This window comes from Hemicordylus capensis, chromosome 15 (assembly GCF_027244095.1).
Source record: "Hemicordylus capensis ecotype Gifberg chromosome 15, rHemCap1.1.pri, whole genome shotgun sequence".
NCBI classification, from domain to species: domain Eukaryota; kingdom Metazoa; phylum Chordata; class Lepidosauria; order Squamata; family Cordylidae; genus Hemicordylus; species Hemicordylus capensis.
In genome coordinates this window covers 2,218,539-2,242,885 of record NC_069671.1, presented here as the reverse complement: position 1 = coordinate 2,242,885, position 24,347 = coordinate 2,218,539, and the positions used below count along the sequence as shown (strand labels likewise).

Genomic DNA, 24,347 nt, shown 5'->3' with positions numbered 1-24,347 from the left:
GCAAGGCACACTCAAGACACAAACACCAGTATATGACATATTTAATGACACCCGCAAGTTCAGCACCGTCAGTGGTCCCTCGAGAGGAGAGCCCTCCCTCAACAAGCACGTCCTTGATAGGTGGGCGCAGCCACCCAGCCCACGTCACGTGGCCCCACGGAGCGGGACCGCGAGGAGCAATCCACCGTCAGGACCTCGGCTCTGGCCTCCCCGTCTCTCCCAGCTCAGAACGGACGCAAGGAACCCTCCTGGAGATATCAGTGGGCGGAAAAGCCTCCGTGGTTCTCAGCGATCCCTAGAACCCTGTCCGCCTGCGTCTCCCAGCTGAAGGCGGCTCACAAATTAAGGGCAGTGATGAAAAGGGGCTCCCCAAGCAGGCTGGGGCGAGGGGGGAAGAGAGAGACCCATTCGCCTTGAGTCACCACCGCAGCCGACCAGCAAGGGGTGCCGGAGATTCAAGCGGCCTGGGTTGGTCTCAGCCACTCGGGCATCCCATTCGGAGCGACTGTTCACTGCTGAAACAGCCACAGGGCTTAGAACAGGGGTTCCCCAGAGGTTGTGGGACTACAACACCCATCGCCCCCCACCACAATGGCCCCAAGGGCGGGGGGTGATGGGAGCTGTGGTCCAACCACCTAGGGACCAGTGTTCCCTCTAACAGGGGTTCCCAGATGTTGTGGACTACAACTCCCATCATCCCCAAGCAAAGGCTATTGCAGCTGGGGATGCTGGGAGTTGTGGTCGGCAACATCTGGGAATCTGGGCCTCTGAATTAAGCCAGCTCTACTCCCAAAGGGTTCTGGGCACACAATCCCACCAGGTAGGTCACTGTACAGGACTACACACACCTTTGGGACTGGGGGTGCCTGGCCCATTGGACCCAGAGCCCTTACTGCAGGCATTCTCCCTGGTGGGTCCCCAGATGCTGTTGGACTACAATCCCCACCCTCCTCTGCCCTGACACCATTATGGCCAGGGATGATGGGAGATGTAGTCCTGAAACACCTGGAGGCCCACATATGACAGAAGGCCCTGCCTTCCTGGAAGGCACGGCACCCAGTGAGGAGCTCGCACCAACCTCAACCATCACCCCGTAGTTGCTGCCGCAGCAGGAGTAGAAAAACCAAACACAGCACCGGACAGCTAGGGCCAAGATCCGCATACTTCAAGAGAACAAGTGCAGGCGTTCCAGTGGGGACTTGTGTAGGAGGGGTGAGAGGGATCCCCCCCCCGCCGCCACCCCAAAGAGGCTCAGGACGAGGCAGGAGAGGGCGACACGAAATCCGATACAAAAATATTCCAGCGCTCTGAAGGTGCCGCCAGCATCCAGTCAAGCCAGATAAGGTCCAACATCAACGGCGTCAGCGAAGGGCTTGTTTATAGGTCTCATCCCCCTTGAACATCCCTCCCTCGAGCCAGGCGAGAACTCCAAGCTCGACTCGGAGTCCATCACAAACCCCAGTCCAGCACAGCCGACTCCCAAGGGAGGCCGAGAAAGAAAGAGAACCAACTACGATACGGCCTCCGACCCAAGCAGCAAAGGAGCAGCAGGGAGGCAGGGAATGGAAAGGGATGGGGAGAACCGGGGAACGGATCCGGCAAGCCTCGTTGCTTCCTGTGCGGCTGTGGAGGCGCTGAGGGAATGCACCGAGAGGCCCTCATTGCAGCGGGGAGATCTTCAGGGGAATCATGATCCGAGACTCCATGCTGCGAACCAGAGGCACTGCAAAGACAAAAGGCGGGATCGTTGACAGAACGACACAGACGCCTCCCACATCATGCAGTAGACAACTAACAAGGAAGCCACAAGATTCTCCAGTCCGGAGGGACCCGGAGCAGGGCTGTTCTCATGTTAAAGTTAGGCACAGCAGGTTAAAACGGCACACGCAGAAAAACTACACCACTGCCTATATCTGAAGAGTTAAAAGGTATTTGGTTGCATAAACATCCTGGAGTTGCATCTAACCCGTTAATTAAACCTATAGATCGAGGAGGATTCGCAACTCCGGTGCATTAGAGCAATCATCATGGAGTATCGGTAAAACCATCGGATGTAGTGGAATTTGCAGGATAGTATTTTATTATTAGGACAAGGAGGATTATCGGTCTGTTTAGACGACATGATTTGGTATTATCCTAGAAGAGATGAGAAAGTCTAATCCGCGAACAAAGGCAATTTATTTAAATGGGCTGAAGCTGAACGAGAAGGTGTCCTCGGGGATTTTGCCACTGAAAACTGTCGTATATATTTTGAAGAGGTTGTGCAAAATAAAGTCATATTTCCTGATTAGCTACAGATACCAAATTGTGCATCTTGTCACTTAAATGAGCTGAATGCACTACTTTTGACATCAGAATATGCTAAGTGCAAGGTTTAAATAATGCGCCCCTGCCCCCAGCAGAAATGCTGATAATGATCATATTTTAACTGTTGCTGTTTTCAGAATTTTAGAACGCAATAATAAGATCGACAATTCAAAAATGACATCATGCCCAAGACAAGCGGAAGATCTCAGATTCAAATTTACTATATATGGTCATTATTCAATAAAATGAATCATGTTTCAAGTTGAAATCCTAAAAATTTCAAACTGACTTCTCTTTTGCAAGCACATTAACAACCAATTCTATGACAGATATTTAATTTTTAAAAAAACTTTCCTAGAAGTGTAATCTATGCAAAATGACGGGCTTCACCTGCTAGTTTATTATAATGGTGAACATGAAATTAGACAAATTTCGAGTAAGTAGATATATTTTGGGTCCTTTGGGGAAAGAGGGGGATGATGATGGGGGTTGTAGTCCACTAACATCCCCATGTGGGGAGAGGAAATAAACAAACAAATAAAAACGATCATGATGATGATGATGATGATGATGATAGCCACAGAAATCACCATCAGCCAATTACAAAAAGCAGCTTTACTGGGAACAGCCTATATTCTGCGACGATATCTATAACAATTGACAATAAAATTCAGCCATCCCAGGTCCTTGGGAAGGACTCGATGTCTGGATAAAACAAACCAGTCAATAACACCTGTCTGACTCTGTAAACAAGAAATAATAGGAAGGTATTGGTATTAGTGTGAATTGCCTGCGAGGTGGAAGAAGGTGGGGTATGTGTGTACAACCTATACTGAATGAGGGAAAGAATACAAGGGGGAGGTTGTCTGTAACCACAGTGGTAGGAAATCCCAGGTTCTGCAGCTATGCCAGATGGCTCACCTGTATAGTAAACATTCTCGTCCCAGCCTCGTTTCCTCCAGGCTGCATTCCTCGTTTCTTCTCGAGACTGCAGGTCCTTGTAGGCTAGAAGGAGAACCAAACACAGCAGGGAAGAGCTCATCAGAACAGGCAAAGAGACTTGCTGTTTTGTGCAGAGTTAACTTACGGAACTCACCGCCACAAGATGTGGCGGTGGCTAGTCGCTTAAGCTGACTTTAACAAGGGATGAGACACAGAGAAGGAGTCATTGGCTCTTCCCCTGCTAACTGGGCAAAGAGGCACCCCTCAAAGTAGCAATTCTCAATTGTTTCAGTGGGGGGGCAAGCAGGCGCTTTAAAAGGAAGGTCTTACCCACTCCTCTGCTGCCCCCCGCCATGGTGCTGTCGGTATCAAATGCTGTGCCACACGGCTAGAATGCTGCTCCCAGCAGTCCGTGGGCAGTGTCAGCACATAAATGGCATCTGCGCATGTGCAGACGCCATTTACGTGCCGATGCAGCCCACAGGCTGCTGGGAGCAGCACTGCAGCTGTGTTGCATGGCATTTAATACCGACAGCGCCCTGGTGAGAAGGCGGAGGGCAGTGGCGGAGCAGGTAGACCTGCCTTCCTCCTTTTAACCCTACCCGCCGCCCCTCTGGATGTGCACAAAACGCTTTGTGTATTGTGTACATCCCGACAAATTAAGCAGGGGGAGAGCAACTGGCCCTCTCCAACCCCAGCAAAGCATCCCTCCAGTGGCTGTGGCTGGTGTCTACCAGTCTCCCCTCTAACAGGGAGTCCCAGATGTTGTGGACTACAACTCCCAGAATCCCCAGCTGCAATGGCTTTTGCTTGGGGATTCTGGGAGGGGCAGTCCACAACATCTGGGAACCGCTGTTCGAGGCAACACTGGTGTCATACCACGTGTTTCTGTTTAGACCGCGAACCCTTTGGGGATCAGGAACCACACCGGGTAGTCCACACGGTATTAAACGGGGCGAACAGGCTCCGTGATGCATGCCCGCAAACAGAGGACCACTGGCTGAACCCGGAACCCAGTGCAGGGGAAGGAACTGCAGGGGCGGTGAAACTCCCCCCTGCTCACAAGGAGGAGTCCGTTCCGGGGCAGCCACCTACCCCACAAGTGGTGCACGATGTACAGCTCCCCGATCTGCGAGAAGAAGCCCCCCACGGCTTCCTCGTTCTCCTGGCGGTACTTAATGGCCCGCGCCCTGTTCAGAATCAAGAGGGAGAAAGCGGTCCGGAAAGGGGAAGGGACTCCCGATCGTAGGGCAAGCCCCGAGAGGGAGCAAGCAGCGTGGTGAAGGCGACCCCGAGATCAGTGGCAACGCAGGGTTAGGCCGCCAGACTGGAGCCAAGTTCCGAGCAAACCCACGGGGGGCTGTGTGCGGAGGGCTTTTTACCGCCCACATGGCGACCCTACCCTTGAGCTGCCTTGCAGGGATCGCCACTCACCAGTTATTCCCCCACTCGATCATGGTTCCGGGCTGAAAACAAAAGAGAAAGGCTGCAGTTCAGATGGACTTCGCGTCCCTGCAAAGAGGACCCTGGGCCGGGCTGGGGCTGCTTCCGAGCAGGGGCTCCCAACCTGTGGCCCTCTCGGGGCTGGGGATGATGGGAGTTGTAGTCCAGCAACATCTGGAGGGCCGCAGGCTAGGAACCCCCTGCTTCAGAGGCCCGAAGTTCCCAACCTCAAGGGCCCAGATGATGTCGGCCTACAACTCTCACCATCTCCACTGTGGCAGGGGATGATGGGAGTTGTAGTCCAACCACATCGGGGGGCACGAAGTTGGGGACACTGCCCTAGGGTGCAGTGGGACCCAATCCCGAATGAATCCAGATTCTGGGTTTAAGTGTTTGGACACCTACGGACATCCAGGAAGTCCATCTTTAAAGAAAGAACAATTGCAATATAGACGAAGCAGGATCTGCCCAAAGCCGCCTTCGATCTCCACCTCTAACCCCTCCTCCTTCAAAACAAACAAACTACTTTTGAGGCTGGGGGTCCTACGATGGCACAGTTTCTGGTCAACTGCCCAACTATTCTCTGGTCTGCACCCAACCCACACCCACCCTATTCATTGCCCCGGGAAGCTGCAGACAGCAACAGAAAGCTTAGATGCTCACTGCACTGCAAAGCGGTCTCTGTGTTATCTCCGGGGCCGGTTCAGGCAATGTCTCCCTGCCAGACTTCCTGTTGCTGCACTGCAAGCATTAGGCTAGGGGTTCTCCAACTTAGAGGCCCCAGAGGTGGTTGCACTACAGCTCCCATCATCCTTCACCACAACGGCCTTTGGTCATTGTGGATAATGGGAGTTGTAGTCCAACAACTCTTGGGGACTCATTTGCTAACTGGGCAAAGAGGCCCCTTTTAAAAGTGGCGATTCTCATTTGTTAGCAGGAGGAGAGCAACTGGCCCCATCCGTCCCCAGCACAGAATCCCTCCAGTGGCAGTTGCTGGTGTCTGTCTTATGTTCCTTGTTTAGATGGTGAGCCCTTTGGGGACAGGGAGCCATCTTTATTTATTTATTAATATCCATGTAAACCGCGTTGGGGACTTTGGTGGAAAAGTGGTCTATAAATAAAATAAAATAAAATAAAATAAAATAAAATAAAATAAAATATTTGTTGTATTTGCGTTTGTGGCTGACGAGAGTTGGAGTCCCACTACCCCTGCAGACCCAAGCTGGAGGGCCCCCACACATTAGACCTGCTCCCCGCTCCCCACCCCACAGCTCACCTTAAGATTGTACGTCCTGAGCTCGTAGATGTTGGGCCCGGCTCGGGGCAGAGGCTCGTTCCAAAAGCTGAATTCCAGGAGCAGCTGGTTCCTCCGGGAAAGCAACATTTTGCTCCGCTCCTTCCGGAACTCCAGGTACTCCTGCAGAGGGGGAGAGCCGAAGAGCTCTAGCCACAGCCCCGTGCTGGCCGCCTCTTCCAGCCCTGGGCGACTGGAAACTCCTGCCGTCAGAGGAGGGGGCCAGGAGACCAGAAGCCACCCCAGGCAGGGTCGGGGGTCTGCTGTGCCCCCCCAGGAGGAAGTCAGCTTGCCCAGGGCCACCAACCCACGGGCAAGCAGGGGCTTCAGGCCACGAGGCACAGACCCAGCCCTCCGGCCACTCTGCGGTGATGGCACGGCTTGCAGGGCAGGGCAGGCCGAGAGGCAACCTCCCGCTGGAGCCGGCCAGCATGAGGGGGAAACGGCCCGGCTGCGCCCAGTACCTGGTTCTGTTTCAGCTTGTTCATGCAGTCCATGAGGGCCGGGTAGCCGCCGCTGAAGCGCCACAAGTGCACTAGGGCGAGAAGAGGGAGGCCTCAGCCTGGCTCCGAAGGAAGAGGGATTCCCAGGTGCCGTTGACGGCAGCTCTCTATCTGGACATCCCTCTTACAGGGGAGACGAGCCTCCGCTCCTTGCAAAGACAAGGAGAGGTAGCCCAGCTCAGGCCCATAGGGAGACCAGCAGCGGCCCCCCCGGCCACGCCCCCTGCATCTGATGTCAGGGGCAGGGGGCGTGGCTGGGGCATGAGGGGCGGCCCCTGAGCGCGGCGGCTCGGATTCTTTGAACTCATCTGCGTTATGGTGGCTCCGCCCCTGCCCCAGGCCAACTCCCATGGCGATGGTGGGTGGAGCCTATGCAAAATGGAGGACTGGGGGTGGAGACATAGGAACATAGGAAGCTGCCACATACTGAGTCAGACCCTTGGTCCATCTAGCTCAGTATTGTCTTCACAGACTGGCAGCGGCTTCTCTAAAGGTTGCAGGCAGGAGTCTCTCCCAGCCCTACCTGGAGATGCTGCCAGGGAATGAACCTGCGACCATCTGTATGCAAGCAGGCAGATCCTCTTTCTCTGAGCTACAGCCCCAAATCCGAATCCAAATATCACACATGTAGTCTCCCATCCAAATGCAAACTAAGGCAGAGCCTGCTTAGCATTCACGCTCACTACCGCAAGACCAGCTCTCCGCCAACAACATCTAAGGACCCGAGGCCGGGAGCCCCTGGGTGAAGGGACCAGCTTCCTGCCAAGGTGAACCGCAGCGCAACTCGACCCAACGCTCTCCGATGCCCTGCCCTCACCTGCTTGGTCCTGTTCGCCATACCAGGTATTCCAGTTCCCCACCAGGTCGCAGGGATAATCGGCATCCGAGTGCAGTTTAGGAAGGACCTGCTCCCTGCAAGGCAGACAGGACTATTAGCAGAATGATGGTGCCCTTCGCCAACTTGGGCTTCTTTCAGGGTTTGTATCCTGCCCTTCAAAGTGGGTGCAGGGAGGCAGACAACATTGGACATACACACGTGGAGGGACGCGTGTGGACATGGACATGCGCAGGGACACACGGAGAGGGGCACATGGACACACACACACACTCAAAATGCAATTGATAAAAACTAGTAAAGGTAAAGTTGTGTTGTCGAGTCAGTGTCTACTCCTGGTGCCCACAGAGCCCTGTGGTTGTCTTTGGTAGAATACAGGAAGGTTTGACCATCGCCCAGGGGCGTATCTAGGGTGGGGCAGGCAGGGCACGTACCCCGGGCACCACTTGAAGGGGGGCGCCATTTCTTAAAATAAAAAAAAAAAAAATTAAAAATGGCCACCAAAAACAAAATGGCCACCACGGATGCTCAAATGGCCTCTGCGAGGCCCTAGGCCATGCCGGGCCTCGCAGAGGCCATTTGAGCATTGTGGTGGCCATTTTGTTTTCAGTGGCCATTATATATATATATATATATATATAAAATAAAAATAGCCACCACACGTGCTCAAATGGTCCCTGCGAGGCCCTAGGCCTTGCCAGGCCTCACAGAGGCCATTTGAGCATGTGTTGCAGCCTCCAAAATGGCCACCACGCCAATCTTTGCAGGCCCTAATAGGCCTGAAAATCAGCCCGTGAGATGTTTGGACAGAGGGCGCAATTTCAGTGCTTGCCCTAGGCGCTATTTTCCCTAGATACGCCTTTGCCATCGCCTCCTCCCGCGCAGTATGAGATGACGCCTTTCAGCATCTTCCTATATTGCTGCTGCCCGATATTGGTGTTTCCCATAGTCTGGGAAACACACCAGTGGGGATTTGAACCGGCACCCTCTGGCTTGCTAGTCGAGTCATTTCCCCGCTGCGCCATGAGGTGCGTTGCTCAATAGTTAAAAGACCTGGGCCCAAAGGACCTCGCTTGGGCCCCAGCACCCCCATTTTGATAACTGAATCTTTTCATGCTCCCGAAAGGAACCCCAGGCCTCCTTCCAGTTCCTGAAGCTATTAACCACCCAGGCATCCACCAATGTCAGGAGGGAGGGAGGGGGGCACGGAAGAATCGACCCAGGGCACATGCCCAGGTGGCCCAATGCTGGCAACCCACATCCCCCGCCAGAATAAAAATATAATAAGGACCAGCAGCCCAATCACTGCAGCCTTAATTAAAGCAACTGATGATAACAATAATGCCACAAATAATGAAGACATCTTGGACCACTCACTAAAGACGGGTGAAGAGGGAGCCCCACAGATTTCCCCGGAGAGAGCGTTGCAGAGATGTGGGGCTGCCCCGAGAAGGCCTCATCTCTAGGGACCCCGAATTAACCAGAAGTGTGGGGGACTTGAATGAATGAATGAATGAATGAATCTTTATTTCAGTCACCAACCAGATCAAACATTACAACTGACCAACAATTAATTGATTACCCATCAAACATTAAATCTAGATACCGGAGAGGGGGGAACTGCCCAATTTTATTTTATTTTTTAAAACCACCTACTATTACCAACTTGAAAACATAAAACGATCACCCATAATGCTTGCTAGTCAGAAGAAGCAATCGTCTTCTGGGGCACTTTCCTTACCATTAAACAAAACCTAGCAGCATTTAACATCAAATAATTTACAGTTCATCCTTCCCAACCGTGGTTTTGAGTATCCGCGGCTGGGAAATTGTGACTGGTCTCACCAACCGCATCCTGAGCATCTGTGGTTTGGCAAGACCTTTTGGTAATTTTTGGTGATTTGGGGGGGGGGTTAGGGTGATTTCTGGGGTCCCCCCCCATGTTCTCGCTAATTTTCTTCATCTGTGTGTAGAATGAGTTTTATTCTGGGCAGCCGTATCAAAGCAGCATGTGCACATGTGTATTCAGAGTGGGGCCTTCCTGATTCAACCTGAGCGGAATCTAAAATTAACTGAGCAGACATTAAAAAAAAAACATGTGAGTGTGCATACATGCGCATGCCTTAGAGGGAACACTGACTCTTCTTGCTGACCAATAGTGATTTAAAGGGATTTTGGGGTGGGTTTTTTGACATTTGTTCTGCATTTTTCGGTCTTTTCACGACCATGATTCCCCTAACCCCCTGTATCCGCAAATTCGCAAACCACCAGGTTTTCCCAGAACGGAACCCTCGCGGTTAGCAAGGGATGGCTGTATTTCAGAAAGGAGTTTCACACAAAAATTGTCTGATCGCCGGCAGGGCAGGACTTACGTCAGACTGTTATAGGCATCCAGGCATTCCGGTTTCACATTGTGGACTGAAATGAGAAAGAGGAAGAAGCGGTCATGAGTTCCAGGGAGTGGAAAAACAACAGAAAGGAGCTAGGGGCTGGGAATGTGCCAATGGGGGAGGGGGTCTAGCTTTAAATGGAGGCACGCAGGTCTTACCTGTTGCTCCGCTGCCCCACCGAGGCGCTGCCGGTTCGAAAAAACATGGCACAGTTGGCAGCACCACAGCCATGCTGCGTGGCTTTTTAGTACCAACAGTGCCTTGAGATTGTTTTAATGAAAGGTGGTATAGAAATCTAACCATCCATCCATCCATCCATCCATCCATCCATCAATCAATCAATCAATCAGTGGGAGAGTGAGTGAAATGGCTCAGTGGGGAGGAGGATAAGACCTTTAAAGATACCCCTTCCCACCCCCGCCAAATTGATTCAGCTGCAGCAGCTCGAATCGTTTTGGTGCCTCTGTAATGAGGCACCGAAGCGATTCGGGCACATCCCTACCAGGGGCCCGAGGACCAAGTCAATGGTGCCAGCATCGGATTACATGAAGGCAGTCTCCCAGCTTCCTTCCGCAGCATGGATCTCCCACCACAGGCCAGGAAGGTGTGGAGAAATGGTGCTAGCACAAGGGCTTTCAAACTTGGGTCCCCAGATGTTGCTGGACCACAGCCCCATCATGGCCCAGCCTCAACATCTGGGGACTCGTCTGACAATGCCACACTGGCATGTTTTCTGCGACAGTTTTCTTCACTAAGGTCTGCTCACCATCCAGATGCTGTGTGAAGGAAAATCTGTTCCCCCGGTTCATATAGACAAACAAGCAAGAGTCCACCCCTTCCCCAAGATGTGACATAAATCTTCAGAATCATCAGAATGACGATTCATCACTCCGAATTCACCCAGTGTAATTCTGAGCTTCATATTTGAGTTTTCACACAATCTGGACTTTGGTTAGAAGTCACATGAAGAGGCTGGGTTGCCACGGATTCAACACCAGACTCTTGAAGACCGCAGATCTTCAAATCCCTCTTCTATAACCATGAGGACTAGCAGCTTGAATTTTTTCACCCTCAGAATTAAGTTTTCAGAAAGCCAAGTTCTGCACCAGAAAGCCAAGTTCTGCACTCTACGATTTATGTGCAGTGTAGACCATGCCTCATTGATGTATCTCACCTGTCTCCTCATGAGCTGGCAGGAAAGGGAAAATCAAAACAGTGTTCTCGAATGCAAAATGTCTAGAAAATTTTAATATAATAGATAAAACATAACAGAGCCCTATGAAAAGGCATAACAACCTATACAAAGGTGTCGTGTGCAGTTTATCACATAACGTTTAGCCACAGGGAGGCTTGGAGAAAGAGTTTTTCAAAGGAAGTCGTCTGTGCTTTTTCTTATCCTTTAGTGTGAGCAGATCACACGTGAAGGTCATATTTTGAACAAGACCAGCCGAAAATGGACTGTTGTCCATTTCGTGAGAGTTTCTCTTGAAAGCAACAGCTTCAAGTCACTATTCAGCCCTCAAAGGCTTTATTATTTCTACACTCCGTAAACTATAACCAAAGTTTGATTGATATACAATTCATTTCTTCAAAGGGGTTTAATACCTGCATTTGGATTCAAAGTCTTATGTGGTCTATTTGCATAGAAAAACCTCTCTATGGATGCCTTTATTCCAGGACTATGAAGAAATGAAACGAAAATGTGGGATTACCAGCGACCCCTGCCCCATCTTCATATTACCATTCTTGCATATTCTTCTTATGTTTTGGGCACACAATCCCTCTTTATAGCTTGTACGCCTTTGCAGAAGGTTCTATTATCTTTTATCTATTGTATTACAATCTTCCCTTTGCATCTCAAATCAGTTCGAAGAGAAGAACAACCCTGCAGGATCAGGCCATCCTGCAGCTGCTGTGAGCACCACAACCACCATCCAACGGTGCCTACAGACCTTCCACAACGCCACAAAGCAACACAGAGACCCACAACGACTGGAGGGGAAGGAGAATATATGGCCGGGGAAGAGACTCACATTGGATCTTGTAGAGGTGGTTGGTCTCTTTCTTGGAAAGGAGGTTGGAATGGGCATCCTTGCGAGGGTCCACTTTGTGGACAAAGATGGAGCGGAACCAGCTGCCTTCGCTGTCCTTGGAGTAGTCCCTGGAAGGAGGCACAGAAGTCAGACAGGTGAAGCGCAGAGGAGCCGGCAGGGGAGGAGGCACGGCTAGGATAAATAAATCTAATAAATAAATAAATAGGGGTGGTTCAAGCTGATTCGGCATCGAACTTCCTAGACCCACAGCCGCACACCTGGGGGGGAGAGAGAAGCGACCAGCGTTCCCTCTAACAGGGATTCCCAGATGTTGTGGACTGCAACTCCCAGAATCCCCAGCTGCAGTGGCCTTTGGCTGGGGATTGTGGGAGTGGTAGTCGACAACACCTGGGAATCCCTGTGAGAGGAAACACTGCAAGCGACCTCCAGGTGAAGAGACAAACAGGCATTCAGATTTCTTGCACCCCAAAAGGACTATACGAATACGAAGGGTATTTATAGACCGCTTTTCAACCAAAGTTCCCAAAGCGGTTTACATACAGGAATTAGTTTAATAATTAAATGGCTGCCTGCCCCCCCCAAGGGCTCACAGTCTAAAAAAGAAACCTAAGAAAGACCCCAGCCACTGGAGGGGTGCTGTGCCAGGGGTGGAGAGGGCCAGTTGCTCTCATCCTGCTAAAGAAAGGGAATCACCACGTTAAAAAGGTGCCTCTTTGCTCAGTTAGCAGGGGTAAAAGGACTCCCATTAGCAAGCATGTGTGGGCAGGCAGGCCAGGGAAAGAGGGCTGCTGTCACCCTATCAAAGAAATCCTGGTTGGTTAACCACACGGGTTTTAGTTGACTGTTATTATTATCGAACATGTTTGCATTACCATCCCAAAATGAAAGTCTCTGGGTGGTTTATAACAAAACAAGCAACAAGTTTGTAAGAACGAGTTAGAAGGTTAGAAAGACTATTCTTTGCATTCGGTCTGCAGACTTGGAAACGGCTTCAGTTACAGGGATGCAGCCCAGAGGTGGAGCCCCTGCTTGCATGCAGAAGGTCCCAGGTTCAATCCCTGGCAGCATCTCGAAGCGGGTCTGGGAAAGACCTCTGCCTGCAACCTTGGAGATCTGCTGCCAGTCAGTGTTGGCAATCCTGAGCTGGCTGGACCAAGGGTCTGACTCAGTAGAACGCAGCTGCCTGTCTTCCTGATCCCCCCCTCCCCTGAAGGGAAATACCACATCGCTCGCACACAGCGTCTCCCATCCAAATGCAAACCAAGGCAGACCCCGCTTAGCAAAGAGGGCCACTCAGGCTTGCTGCCACAAGACCAGCTTCTCCTTTCCTAGGTTGGGAAGCTGGAGTCCTGCTGTCCCAGAGAGGCCGGCAACCCCGACTCTGCACTGCTCTGCAAAATCACGGCGCAAAAGTACCTTTTCTGCCTGCCCAGCTTATCTCAGGGATGGGGGTGCCCTTGAAACTGCTTTCTGAAAAACAAACACCAGCCAGGGGATCCTGCCGGCTGAGTGGACTCTCTATAGCAGGTGTGGGCAGGCTGACGCTCCCCTGCAGTTGATGTACTACAATTCCCATCACCCCCTGCTGCAATGCATCGTAGCAGGGGGGTGATGGGAGTTGTGGTACAGCAAGGAGAGAATCGGCATGGCCACCCCTGGCTTGGAGGGATACCTTCCAGGCCATTCCAGTTTGGGCCAAGAGTCATTCAGTGCTCGGGAGGTCAGAAGAGGAGTTCAGCTGTACTGCCTCCAAGCATGTGGAAAAAAGGAACGTAGGAAGCTGCTTCAGACTGAGTCAGGCCCTTGGTCCCTCTAGCTCAGTATTGTCTGCCCAGACCGGCAGTGGCTTCTCCAAGGTTTCAGGCAGGAGTCTCTCCCAGCCTTCCCTGGAGATGCTGCCAGGGATCGAACCTGGGACCTCCTGCATGATACTCTCCCACTGAGCTCCGGCCCCATCCTTTAAGGGGAATATCTTCCAGCACTCACAGGGACAAATGCACCCACTCATGCAAATGCAAACCAAGGAAGACCCTGCTTAGCAAAGGGGGGCAGGAAATTGTGCTCGCCTCTGCAAAATTTTGGGAAACCGCCTGGAGGTGAAGGGTTAAATACCCTCGATGTAAAGGGTGGCCCCCATTCAGCTGCTACTCATGAGTAAAGCCGCGCCTCGAAGTGAAGTTTGGCCCCAGACGCCAACTGGCGAGAGACCATTCCTGATGGTCTCTCGGGAAGGCAAGACCTTTGCCCCGATGTCGGTAACTCATTAACTTCAGAAATAAACGGAAAACAACGCCGAACAGAAGGACGGAGCCCCATAGGGGCTGCCCACAAGGGCGTAGTGATGGGGGCAGTGGGGGGCGTGGTTGTTTGCACAGCTACCATCCCTGTAGCCAAGTCTAGTCCCCGCACCGGACTAGAAGCCAAACTCTGGCTTCTCACATTTCAAAAGGACTCGCTTCCTTGGCCTTGGCAGCAAGGGAGGACTCGGGACAACCCAGGCCGACTCGGGACAACCCAGGCCGACTCGCCAAGGCAGGAATTCCCAAACCATGTGCTCTGAAAACACACAGTAAAAGATGAGAGTTCCCTGTAAGGAAACCGACAGGCCCGCCCTACATGGGAGGCGGCTTGCTGCCTCTCTGCATGATTCACTGGCCTCGCCGCCTGCCATGCAGCCTCCAACAGAGATTGTGCCAAGTAACTGGACCACCCATACAGAGGCACGGCAGAATTCCCTAACCCCGGGGAGTGCCTGCCGCACCCCTGCAAGACACACTGCTCTGGCCTTGCCCCATTCAGCCTCAGTTAGGTATCCAGTCAGATCATTCCATCCCTTCCAGTACAGGAGAACCTCGAAAGCCGCAGATCTGGCAGCTGCGGTTTCGCATACCCACAGTCGGGTAATGGACACCCAACTTCGGAATACATGGGGGGAAATGGCAGAAGGGGGGGGGGGTTAAACATACATATCTGCGGGTTGCGGGTGGCTGGAAATGACCTAAAAAAAACCAAGGTAGGGCTGAGAGAGACTCCTGCCTGCAACCTTGGAGAAGCCGCTGCCAGTCTGGGTAGACAATGCTGAGCTAGATGGACCAAGGGTCTGACTCAGTATACGGCAGCTTCCTAGGTTCCTAAGTACAGCCCAGAATTAGTCTACAATAGAAGAGAGCTGGTCTTGTGGTAGTAAGCATGCATTGTCCTCTTTGCTAAGCAAGGCCCACCCTGGTTTGCATTTGAATGGGAGACTACACGTGGGAGCACTGTAAGACATTCCTCTTAGGGGATCGGGCCATTCTGGGAAGAGCATCTGCCTGCTTGAACACAGAAGGTTCCAAGTTCCCTCCCTGGCAGCATCTCCAAGATAGGGCTGAGAGAGAGACTCCTGCCTGCAACCTTGGAGAAGCCGCTGCCAGCCTGGGTAGACAATACTGAGCTAGATGGACCAAGGGTCTGACTCAGTAAATGGCAGCTTCCTGTGTTCCTAACTGGCCCCCAGGAAAAGGCACACAAAATCATGGCCGAAGCATGCAGCCATAAGCAGGGGATCATATCCTGCCCTGCCCACCCCACGGCCAATTCTGTCTTCTCTGCACTGGCACGGATCAAGGAGACAAGGAAGAGGCAGGCGGATGGGAAGGACGGAGCGGGATGGAGGGTGTTGAAGCACCACCAGAGAGCAGGACCCACCAGGCTGGGCAAAGGAGAACATCCTTCACACATGATGCGCTCTATGTGGGGCTGCTTTGGTACGCAGCCCGGGAACTGGTGCAAAATGGGTGAATGCAGAATGACCCTTGGCGTCCTAGGTGACACTGCCCAGAGAATCATTCACATCCACCGAGATCTGAACACGCACAGTTAGAATGTGTTCTGTTCCAGGGAAATGTGCTGGAGCCGGGTTTCTTAACCTCGGGCCCCCAGATGTCGCAGGACTACAACTCCCGTCATCCCCAGACGTGGCTTTTGTGGCTGAGAGTGATGGGAGTTGTAGTCCAACACCATCTGAGTACCCAGAATGTTGGGGGGCAATATGCTAAATCATTGTAAACCGCTTAGAGAGCTCCGGCTATAGAGCGGTATATAAATGTAAGTGCTATTGCTATTGCTATCTGGGGGCCCAAGTTAAGGATCCCTGCTCCAGCACATTCCAAAAGAGCTGGCGCCCAATTTTTCCTGGCTGCATTTTCCTGGGGAGCATTTTACTAGGGTCCTGCTGGGGCTTGAAGAACCACCAGCAGCTGCAGACAGAAAGCCAATTGTTTGGGGTTTCCCCCTGTTTTGCGCACTGTTTTGAGAGACCTTGGCCTGAAAAGTGGTATACAAATCAAACAAACAAACGCACCAAACCAGGAAGCGTGCATTTGTTTCACAACAGTCAGCTAGTTTGTCTTTTGGGATCAGCAAACGTCTCAAGCCTGTGGAACCTAGGCAGCGGCCTTCTACCGAGCCAGACCCTTGGTCCAGCTAGCCCAATCCTGTCTACACAGAGCGGCAGCGGCTTCTCCAAGGTTGCAGGCAGCAGTCTCTCTCAGCCAGGGAGGGAACTTGGGACCTTCTGCATGCAAGCAGGCAGGAGCTCTTCCCAGAGCGGCCCCATCCCCTAAGAGGAATATCTCACAGTGCTCCCACATGCAGTCTCCCATTCAAATGCAAACCAAGGCAGGCCCTACTTAGCAAAGGGGACAAGTCCTGCTTGCTACCACAAGGCCAGCTCTCCTCTGCGGTTGAGGAAAGCCTAACTTGGTGGTTCTAACAAGCTAATGCTTAAAAAGGAGAGGCTAGAGCAAATCGGCAGGGCTCTTTGGCTTCCAAATTGGCATCTCGGGCATGAAACCTCTGGGGCCAGGTTTGGCTTAGCTGGCCTGAGAATCGATTAAACATTTTGAAGAGCTGGTTTGTGCAAACTGAAGTCACACCTCCCGACTACCTGCAGAGGCCAAATTTTGCATACACAACCTTGCCACTGAAATGAGCTGAATTTAATTTCACACCAGAATATGCTGGGGGGAGGTTTAAATTCCTTTTGGGTTTGTTGTTGTTGTTGTTGTTTTTAGCAGAAATGCCGAATATAATGCTCATATTCTAGCCGTTATTATGCTCAGCAGATTTCCAACCCTCCATCGGACCAATCATCCAAAAAGCCACACCGTGCCCAAGAGAAGACCTTTTCCCAGATTCAAATCGACACCGATTCAAATTGCACAAAGTATATGGTTATTGTTCCATAAAATGAACCGTGCTTGCAGCTGACATCTTACCAAGTCGGAACGGTTCTTTTGCTTCCCTTTCACAACCAAATTAATAAAAAAATGAAGCTAGGAGAGATATTTCATCCCTTGACCTTTCCTATAGATGTAATCGACATGAAATGACTTTGCCCGGTCAAAGATGGAATAAAAATTGACAACGAAGGAGACTGAATAGAGAGAGACCAGAGAAAGGTTGCAAAGGAAAGCGAGAAGCAGGTGCCCGTGACCTGGACGCAGGGGAGGGAGAGTGAAAGGCCTTCCGGGCATCCGTTTAGTGCCCCGTGTCCCCCCCCCACCCACCCCCGAAGCTGTTCCTTCCCAGCCCTAGGCCTCACCCTTTCCAAAAACAAAGCAAGCGCCAGAGACAGAAAGTGCCTCTGAGACACATGCAGAGTGCTTCTTCTTCCTCGCAGGGGTTCTCCAACTTGGGTCCCCAGAGGTGGCTTGGACCAACTCCCATCACCTGCAAGCTGGGGATGATGGGAGTTGTAGTCCAACCACATCTGGGGACCCAAGTTGGAGAACCCCTGAAATACACTATTTTATTTTTTAAAGGGAGTGTGTGTGTGTGTGTGTGTGTGTGTGTGTGTGTGTGTGTGGTGGGGGGGAGGCACACTCAGCCTCGCAAAGTCTTTGTGTTGAGAGCTGGGGCGGGGAGAGAAGGGGAGGGGTCTGAGCCCCGGCACCTCTCCGGGGAAGCCCAGCGAGCAGCGCCCGGAGAGAGGCGCGCAAGGAGGGCGCAAAGCGGGGCGCGCCGCCGGGACTCGCGAGTGGCGAGAGAGACACCAGGGGCCGGCGCGGGGCTGCGCGCTCCTGGGGGCGGCAGAGGGGCCCCCCCGAAGGAAGGAGGGTCCCCCCCCCGGGGGGGCAGGCAGGGGGCTGGGGGAACCTGGAGCCGGGGGTCGCGCGCTCCTCGCGGCTGCTCACCGGGCCAGGCAGGCTCCCCCTCCTCGGGCGCCCGGCGGCCGCGGCCGGAGGAGCAGCCAGCGCAGCGCCGGCCTCCCGCACGCCCGCGTCGCCATCTTCGCTCTGCGCCCGGCAGCCTCGACTCGGGGCGGGTCTTGGCTGGGAATCCGCCTCCTCCTCCTCCGGCCCCGCCGGGGGAAAGGCGCGCCCTGCTGGCAGCAACCCTGGGCAGCAGCCGTAGAGCACGTGCACGCCGCCGCCGCCGCCGCCGCCTTCTCCATGAGGACTAGTCCCCCTTCCAGGCGCAGCAGCTTTTGACCAAGTCAGAAAGGAGTGTCACCGCTGCTACCCAGGCTGGCAGCGGCTTCTCCAAAGTTGCAGGCGGGAGTCTCTCGTCTCAGCCCTACCTGGAGATGCTGCTGCCAGGGAGGGGACCCGGCGCCTTCTGCGTGCAAACATGAAGGAGCTCTGCCAAGCCTGTATGCCCCGCAGGGGGAGAACTTTCCCAGAAGCCTATCTAGGGGAAATAGCGCCTAGGGCAGGGATTCTCAAACTTGGGTCCTCAGGTGTTATTGGACTTCAACTCCCATCATCCCCAGACTCAGTGGCCTTTGGTTGGGGATTATGGGAGTTGAAGTCCAATAACACCTGAGGACCCAAGTTTGAGAATCACTGGCCTAGGGCAAGCACTGAAATTGCACCCCCTGTCCAAGCATCTGACACCCGTCTTTCAGATAACCTTATCATAATATCAGCTGAAAGATACAAGTCAAGCCCGTTAAACTTTTAATATTTCAAAAACTATTTAGCAGTGGATGTAGCCAGACCAGAAAATGCTGGGAAACTACCAATTTCAGGATGCCGGGGCTCATGAAATACCCAAATACTATGTGGAGGTGTACTTGGGAAACGAAACAGAAGTGCCTGTCTAATTCTCTGCTATGCATTGTAGCATCACTATTACATAAGTTTTAAAAATCAATGGAGAATTTGACTTTTCCCAGATACTCTGAAAATAATTAAAGGATATGCAGAGTCAACTGTGTCACTGCTTGGAATATATTCTAGTATTTCAGAAAGACAGTTAAAATGAGAGAAAGAGAGCAAGAAACTCCCAGTGGGCCTTAATATTAAGGATTTCACACTGATTGAAAGACAAACTCACCATTAATAGCCATATTAGCAAGACATCACATTTAACTCACTTATTACAAGACGCAAAGTAAGAGCAAATGAATATAATCCTAGCTCATAAGGTTCAGCTCAGTATTCAAAAGCCCTGATTCTCTGTACATAGTGCCAAACTGAATATGTGCACAGTGACTAATTTTTTTTAACCTGTAGCCCCTTTGGGGGGCTTCCTAAAGGCCATGGGGGGTCTGAAAAGGTCCCCGCTGGCCTCTAGGGCCTCGTAGGGACCATTTGAGCATGTGTAGTGGCCATTTAAAAAAATAACTGTTTTCTTTTTTAAAAAATGGCCGCTGAAAACAAAATGGCTGCCACACATGCTCAAATGGCCTCTGCAAGACCTGGCATGGCCTAGGGCCTCACAGAGGCCATTTGAGCATGCGTGGTGGCCATTTTGTTTTCGGTGGCCATTTAAAAAAAAATTAAAAATGGTGCCCCCCTTCAAGTGGTGCCGGGGGCACGTGCCCTGCCTGCCCCACCCTAGATACACCCCTGATCTTTCTGCAGAGAGAGCTCCCATGCAAAGTTCAGGCATAGGAGCTTTGCTAGGGCAGAAAAGCTGGCAACCCAAGTTGGATGTCTATGAGTTGGAAAGCCAGCAGTAATCTCTCCCTACGGAGAAGTAGGGGTTCCCAGTTAGGGTTCCCCAGGTTCTTTTGGACTACTTGCGACTGGGGATGGTGGGAGTTGTAGTCCAACAGCACCTGGGGGATCACGGCTGGGAAACCCTTATTCTTACCCAACATTTTGCTCAGGGCAGGAAACCACAGTGATGGCTTGATTCAGTATCAGGCAGCTTCAAACTTTATTACAAACTTGCAGGTGAAGATAAATGTTATTTATAACTCCCCCACCACCCCCAGCATATTCCAGTATAAACAGTCGTGCATCTGGTTACTTTAAGAGGCAAGACTGTTGATGCAAAATTTAGTAACTGTTGGTAATTGGAAAGTCTGACTTTAATTTGCACAAATAAATCCACAACAAGAAACACTTCTAAATATATAATAGAGACAATGTTTTAAATATATGTAAGAGGTTTTTTTAAATTAATGTTCTTGCAAAAGGGAAGCAAGATAGCTTGAAATATGTAGGATTTCAACTTTAAGCATTATGCATTTTGTGGAATAATTACCATATATGGTTAATTTGAATCAAAGTAAAATTGAAACTGAGAAAGATCTTCTGCTTCTCTTGGGCATGATGTCGTTTTGGAATTATTGATCTGATTATTGAGTGCTAAAAATGTTGGGAACATGAAGAGTTAAAATATGATTGTATTCAGCATTTCTGCTAAAAATACCAAAATAAAAAAACAATAAAAACAAACTAATAATAATAACAACAACAACAACAATAATCACCATCTTGACACCTTGGCATCGATCAAATTACAACACCTCAACTACAGAAGGCCACATTACTTGGGATGGCACGGATACTACAATATCTTCTTTAATTTTTCTTTCGTTATCCTAGACCCTTGGAAAGAGCCTGATAATTAAAGTGCCAAACCCAGTCAATAACGTCTGGTCGACTGAGCATACTAAACCTTTCCTCCAGCATATTCCAACGTGAAAAGCAGCACATTCAGCTAATAGCAGGGGCCAGGTTGTGTATGCAAAATGGGGTTCCTGCAGGTAATCGGGAAGACTGACTTTGTGCAAACTAAACACACCCACAAACAAACGCTCCAAAAATACATAATAGACGCAGCATGTGGACGTATCAAACTAAACAAATGAAAAAGCCCCAAACTATGGAGTTCCTCTAAATATTACAATCATGATTGCAAAGAAATGCACCCAGCTCCAGTTCTCAATTCTCAGCGACTCAACGGGGCATACACTTTAAACCGCTTTGGGAAGTTTTGTGGGAAAGCAGTTTATACAAGTGAGTCGTATTTGTATAGACAGGATCTTCCTCCCTCCTCCTTTAAAATCAGATGATGCTGAACACAGCCCCCCCCCCCCCCCGCTACACTTTACACGCATCTTTACTCAGAAGTAAGTCCAAACAGTCAATGGGGTTCACTCCCATGGAAATAGAAATAGTTTACTCCCGTGTAAACTTGTGCTTAGGACTGCAGTCTTAGTAGAAGGAGCAGAGCTCTTGCCAAGACCTCCTCTTCTGCAGCTCCTTTGCAGACGAGCACAAAAGGGTCCCTGCCCCAACCAGATCCAAAAGATATATGAAAATAAACACATTTGCCGCTCACTGCCTGACCCATCCACTTAATCTTTGTCTTCGCTGATTAAAATGGGTCCCGGGGTAGATTATTCAACTAATTACTTTAGTACAATTAGATTAACCTACAAAGCAAAGCTAAAGTGTTTGGGGATTTCTCATTTGTGAATGGAGACTAACGCGGTGGGGGGGGGCGGACAAGATGATATTTAGGTTTATAAAATTATGCGTGTGGTGGAGAGGGCGGAGAGGGCAACGTTCTTCTCCCTCTCGCATTATCATTCTAGATCGCTGTGTTGCCCACTGAAATAATTGTTTCCAGAGGCAGAGGGGAAATAACGTCTTCAAGGTGCATAATAAATGTGTAGAATTTGCTGCCACAAGATTTGGAGGTGTCCTGGGGTGGCTTTAAAAAGGGGACATTCATGGAGGGGTGGTTGACCAGTGGCTATTAACCATGATGGCTAGGTGAAGCCTCCATGTTTAGGGGCAGTCTACCACACTGAAATACCAGTTGATGAGGGGGGAGAGCGGCGGCGGGGGGGGGTGCTGTTTGCCTTCAGGCCCTGCTGGTGGGCTTCTTGGAGCTATCTAGTGGGCCACTGTGAGAAATAGGATGCAAGCCGTAGCTCAGTGGAAGAGTGTCTGTTTTGCATGTAGAAGGTCCCAGGTTCAATCTCCGGCATCTCCAAATAGGGCTAGGGAACTTGGGAGAACCTGCTGCCAGTCAGTGTAGACAATACTGGGCTAGATGGACCAAGGGTCTGGCTCAGTCAGTAGAAGGCAGCTGCCTATGTTCTATGTTCTCTGCCAAGATGGGCTTCCCTACCACCCGACCCACCACTTGGGTTCTAATATGTCTAAAGCTTTATTTCAGGGGTGGCCAACCTGAGACTCCCCAGCTGCAGAAGCAGGGGGTGATGGGCATTGTAGTCTGACCACCACGGTGAGCCCCTGGTTGGCCACCTGTGCTTGATCGGCAGCCCGACAACCCATACACACTTCACTTCTTGCAAAGCCTCCAACGGCGGCCCTCCAGCGATTGTTGGTGGACTACAACTCCCATCATCCCCAGCCACAATGGTGAGTAGCCGGGGACGATGGGATTTGTGGGCCAGCACCTGCAGGAGGGCTGCAGTCGGAGACGCCGGCTTTAAAAATAAAGAAAAAAGTTTCCTCTCCTCGTTTTATGTGCCTCATAAAGCAGGAAAAACGGAGAGCTCAAAGTCATTCTTTTCTCTTTAGAGGTCACCCTTGAAGATGATTCACTTTGAAGCAGACAGGACGCGCTTTACAATCGTGATTAATATCTTGGATTTGGTTTCCTGCCAGGCACAAAGTCCTACAATGCAGAGGAGCAATAATCCTTGGTTGAAAGGGAGGGGAAACAACAAGAAGCCAGAGAGAAACGTGGCCTCTTGGCGTTCCCCATCAGTCGGCGGGGCGGAGCGGGGACAATTCAATAGGCCATGTATGAAAACTAAGAAAGATCTGGCTGGATCAGGCCAGAAAATCAACGGAGTCCAGCCTATCTAGCTCAGTATTGTCTACACAGACGGGCAGCGGCTTCTTCAAAGTTGCAGGCAGGAGCAGGGATGTGCACGAACCGAGGTCCATGCACTGGTTCGGCGCTGAACCGGTTCAGACAAAGTGTTCGGATGGTGTTGCTGACCATGCAAATGGTATCTGCGCATGTGTGGTTTGTGTGGGTTCTTGGGGGCAGGGCCGTCGCAGCAGAAAGATGTATGGGGCAATGAGCAGATAAGGACCTGCTCCCCTCTTTTTTAAAGACCCCACTCGCCGTTCTTCTCCCTGTGGTGCCAAGCCAGTGCACGGACCTCGGTTCGTGTGGAACCTCTCTCAGCCCCAACCACAATGGCCAAGGCATTGGTTGGGGATGATAGGAGTTGTAGTCCAACAGCTAGGGATGTGCACACATTGCAATTCAAGGTCTCCGGCAGCTTTGAAATGGAGGGAAGCAGGTGCATATTTACTCCTCCACAGCCACTTCCTGTATTGGCAGCGCTCTCCCTGAGCTGTCCTTGTGTGATGCCAGCATGCGCATGCGCGGTGGCCATTTGCATGGTGTGGTCACCGCGCATGCGTGATGGCCATGTGCGTGCCAGCATCACAAGAGAGCAGCTGGGGGGAGCGCCATTGATACAGGAACTGACGGTGAATGGTGGAGAAGCAAGTATGCTCCTCCGTCTTAAAACTACCGGGGATGTGCTGCGAATCGTGCTTCGAATCGTGCTACGAATCGCAATTCGTGCACATCCCTACCATCAGCAGCTGGGGACACAAGTGGCTGGGAACCCCCGAGTTATCACTGTGAATAGCGGCTGAGATACCTTTGCTGGGATCGTGGGTTTCTTTTTCACTACAGATCCCTGGGTTTGCGGCCACATAAGGAAACAGGAGTCTTCTTGAACGCTGCTTGGTCTTCTGGTCTCTGGTTGTTTTTCACACTGCAGATGTTAAAAGAGCTCAGAAAGCTAGGAAGACTGTTTTTATCATCAGTTATTGCAGCTGCTAGATGCTTCTCGTGCATCTAATCAAGGGAGCTCTGGACTACAAAAGCTTCTGGCATAAGAGGCTTGCCGAAATAGACTGAGAAGAGGCTGAGATTGACTAATAAGTGGGCCCTTGCCTGAAATGTGTCCCATTACTGTGCCTGCCTTTTTACCAATTAGAAACCATGGCAATAATAAGAGCTTCCTTCTTTCTCTTTCTCTCAGAAAGCTTCTCTTTTCTTTCCTTCCCCTTCTTTTTCTCCACGTTTTCTCATATTTCTTTCTTTCCCTTTCCCCCTTTCTCTTTCCTGTTTAGGTTTCTTCCTTTCCCTCTTTTTAATCCCCCCCCTTTCTCTTTCCTGTTTGATTTCCTTTCTTCCACCAGAGGGCGCTCCAGGCCGCCACTTCACAGGCTCTTCCCTGTTTTGCCTCTTCGCAGCGCCTCCATTTGGCGGGAGAGAGGGGGAGAGTGGCAGCCTCCGGGGCCAATCCTAGAGAGGGAGGAGCTGGCCGAGAGCTCCCGCCCCTTTCCCAAC

General features: G+C 51.3%; 1 protein-coding gene across 1 annotated transcript; it reads right to left on the bottom strand.

The window, feature by feature from the left end:
- Window positions 1-24: 24 nt before the first annotated feature.
- On the bottom strand, window positions 25-18,167 carry NIPSNAP1 (nipsnap homolog 1). Its single transcript, XM_053279961.1, has 10 exons — window positions 17,945-18,167; window positions 11,748-11,875; window positions 9,697-9,742; window positions 7,307-7,401; window positions 6,451-6,521; window positions 5,969-6,109; window positions 4,684-4,715; window positions 4,345-4,439; window positions 3,229-3,312; window positions 25-1,723 (listed from the first exon to the last, which is right to left on the bottom strand). Exons 1-10 carry the CDS (start codon window positions 18,037-18,039, stop codon window positions 1,659-1,661), a joined length of 852 nt encoding a protein of 283 aa, XP_053135936.1. The 5' UTR covers window positions 18,040-18,167; the 3' UTR covers window positions 25-1,658.
- Between the last annotated feature and the right edge of the window lie 6,180 nt (window positions 18,168-24,347).

Bases quoted from the DNA above. Each gene is read 5' to 3' on its own strand.
- NIPSNAP1 (XM_053279961.1), bottom strand. From the start codon at position 18,039: ATGGCGACGCGGGCGTGCGGGAGGCCGGCGCTGCGCTGGCTGCTCCTC. The intron at 6,522-7,306 runs GTGAGGGCAGGG...TTCTCGCCCTAG, and splicing joins TGGCGAACAGGACCAAGCAG to TGCACTTGTGGCGCTTCAGC. The intron at 6,110-6,450 runs GTACTGGGCGCA...CCCCCTCTGCAG, and splicing joins ACAAGCTGAAACAGAACCAG to GAGTACCTGGAGTTCCGGAA.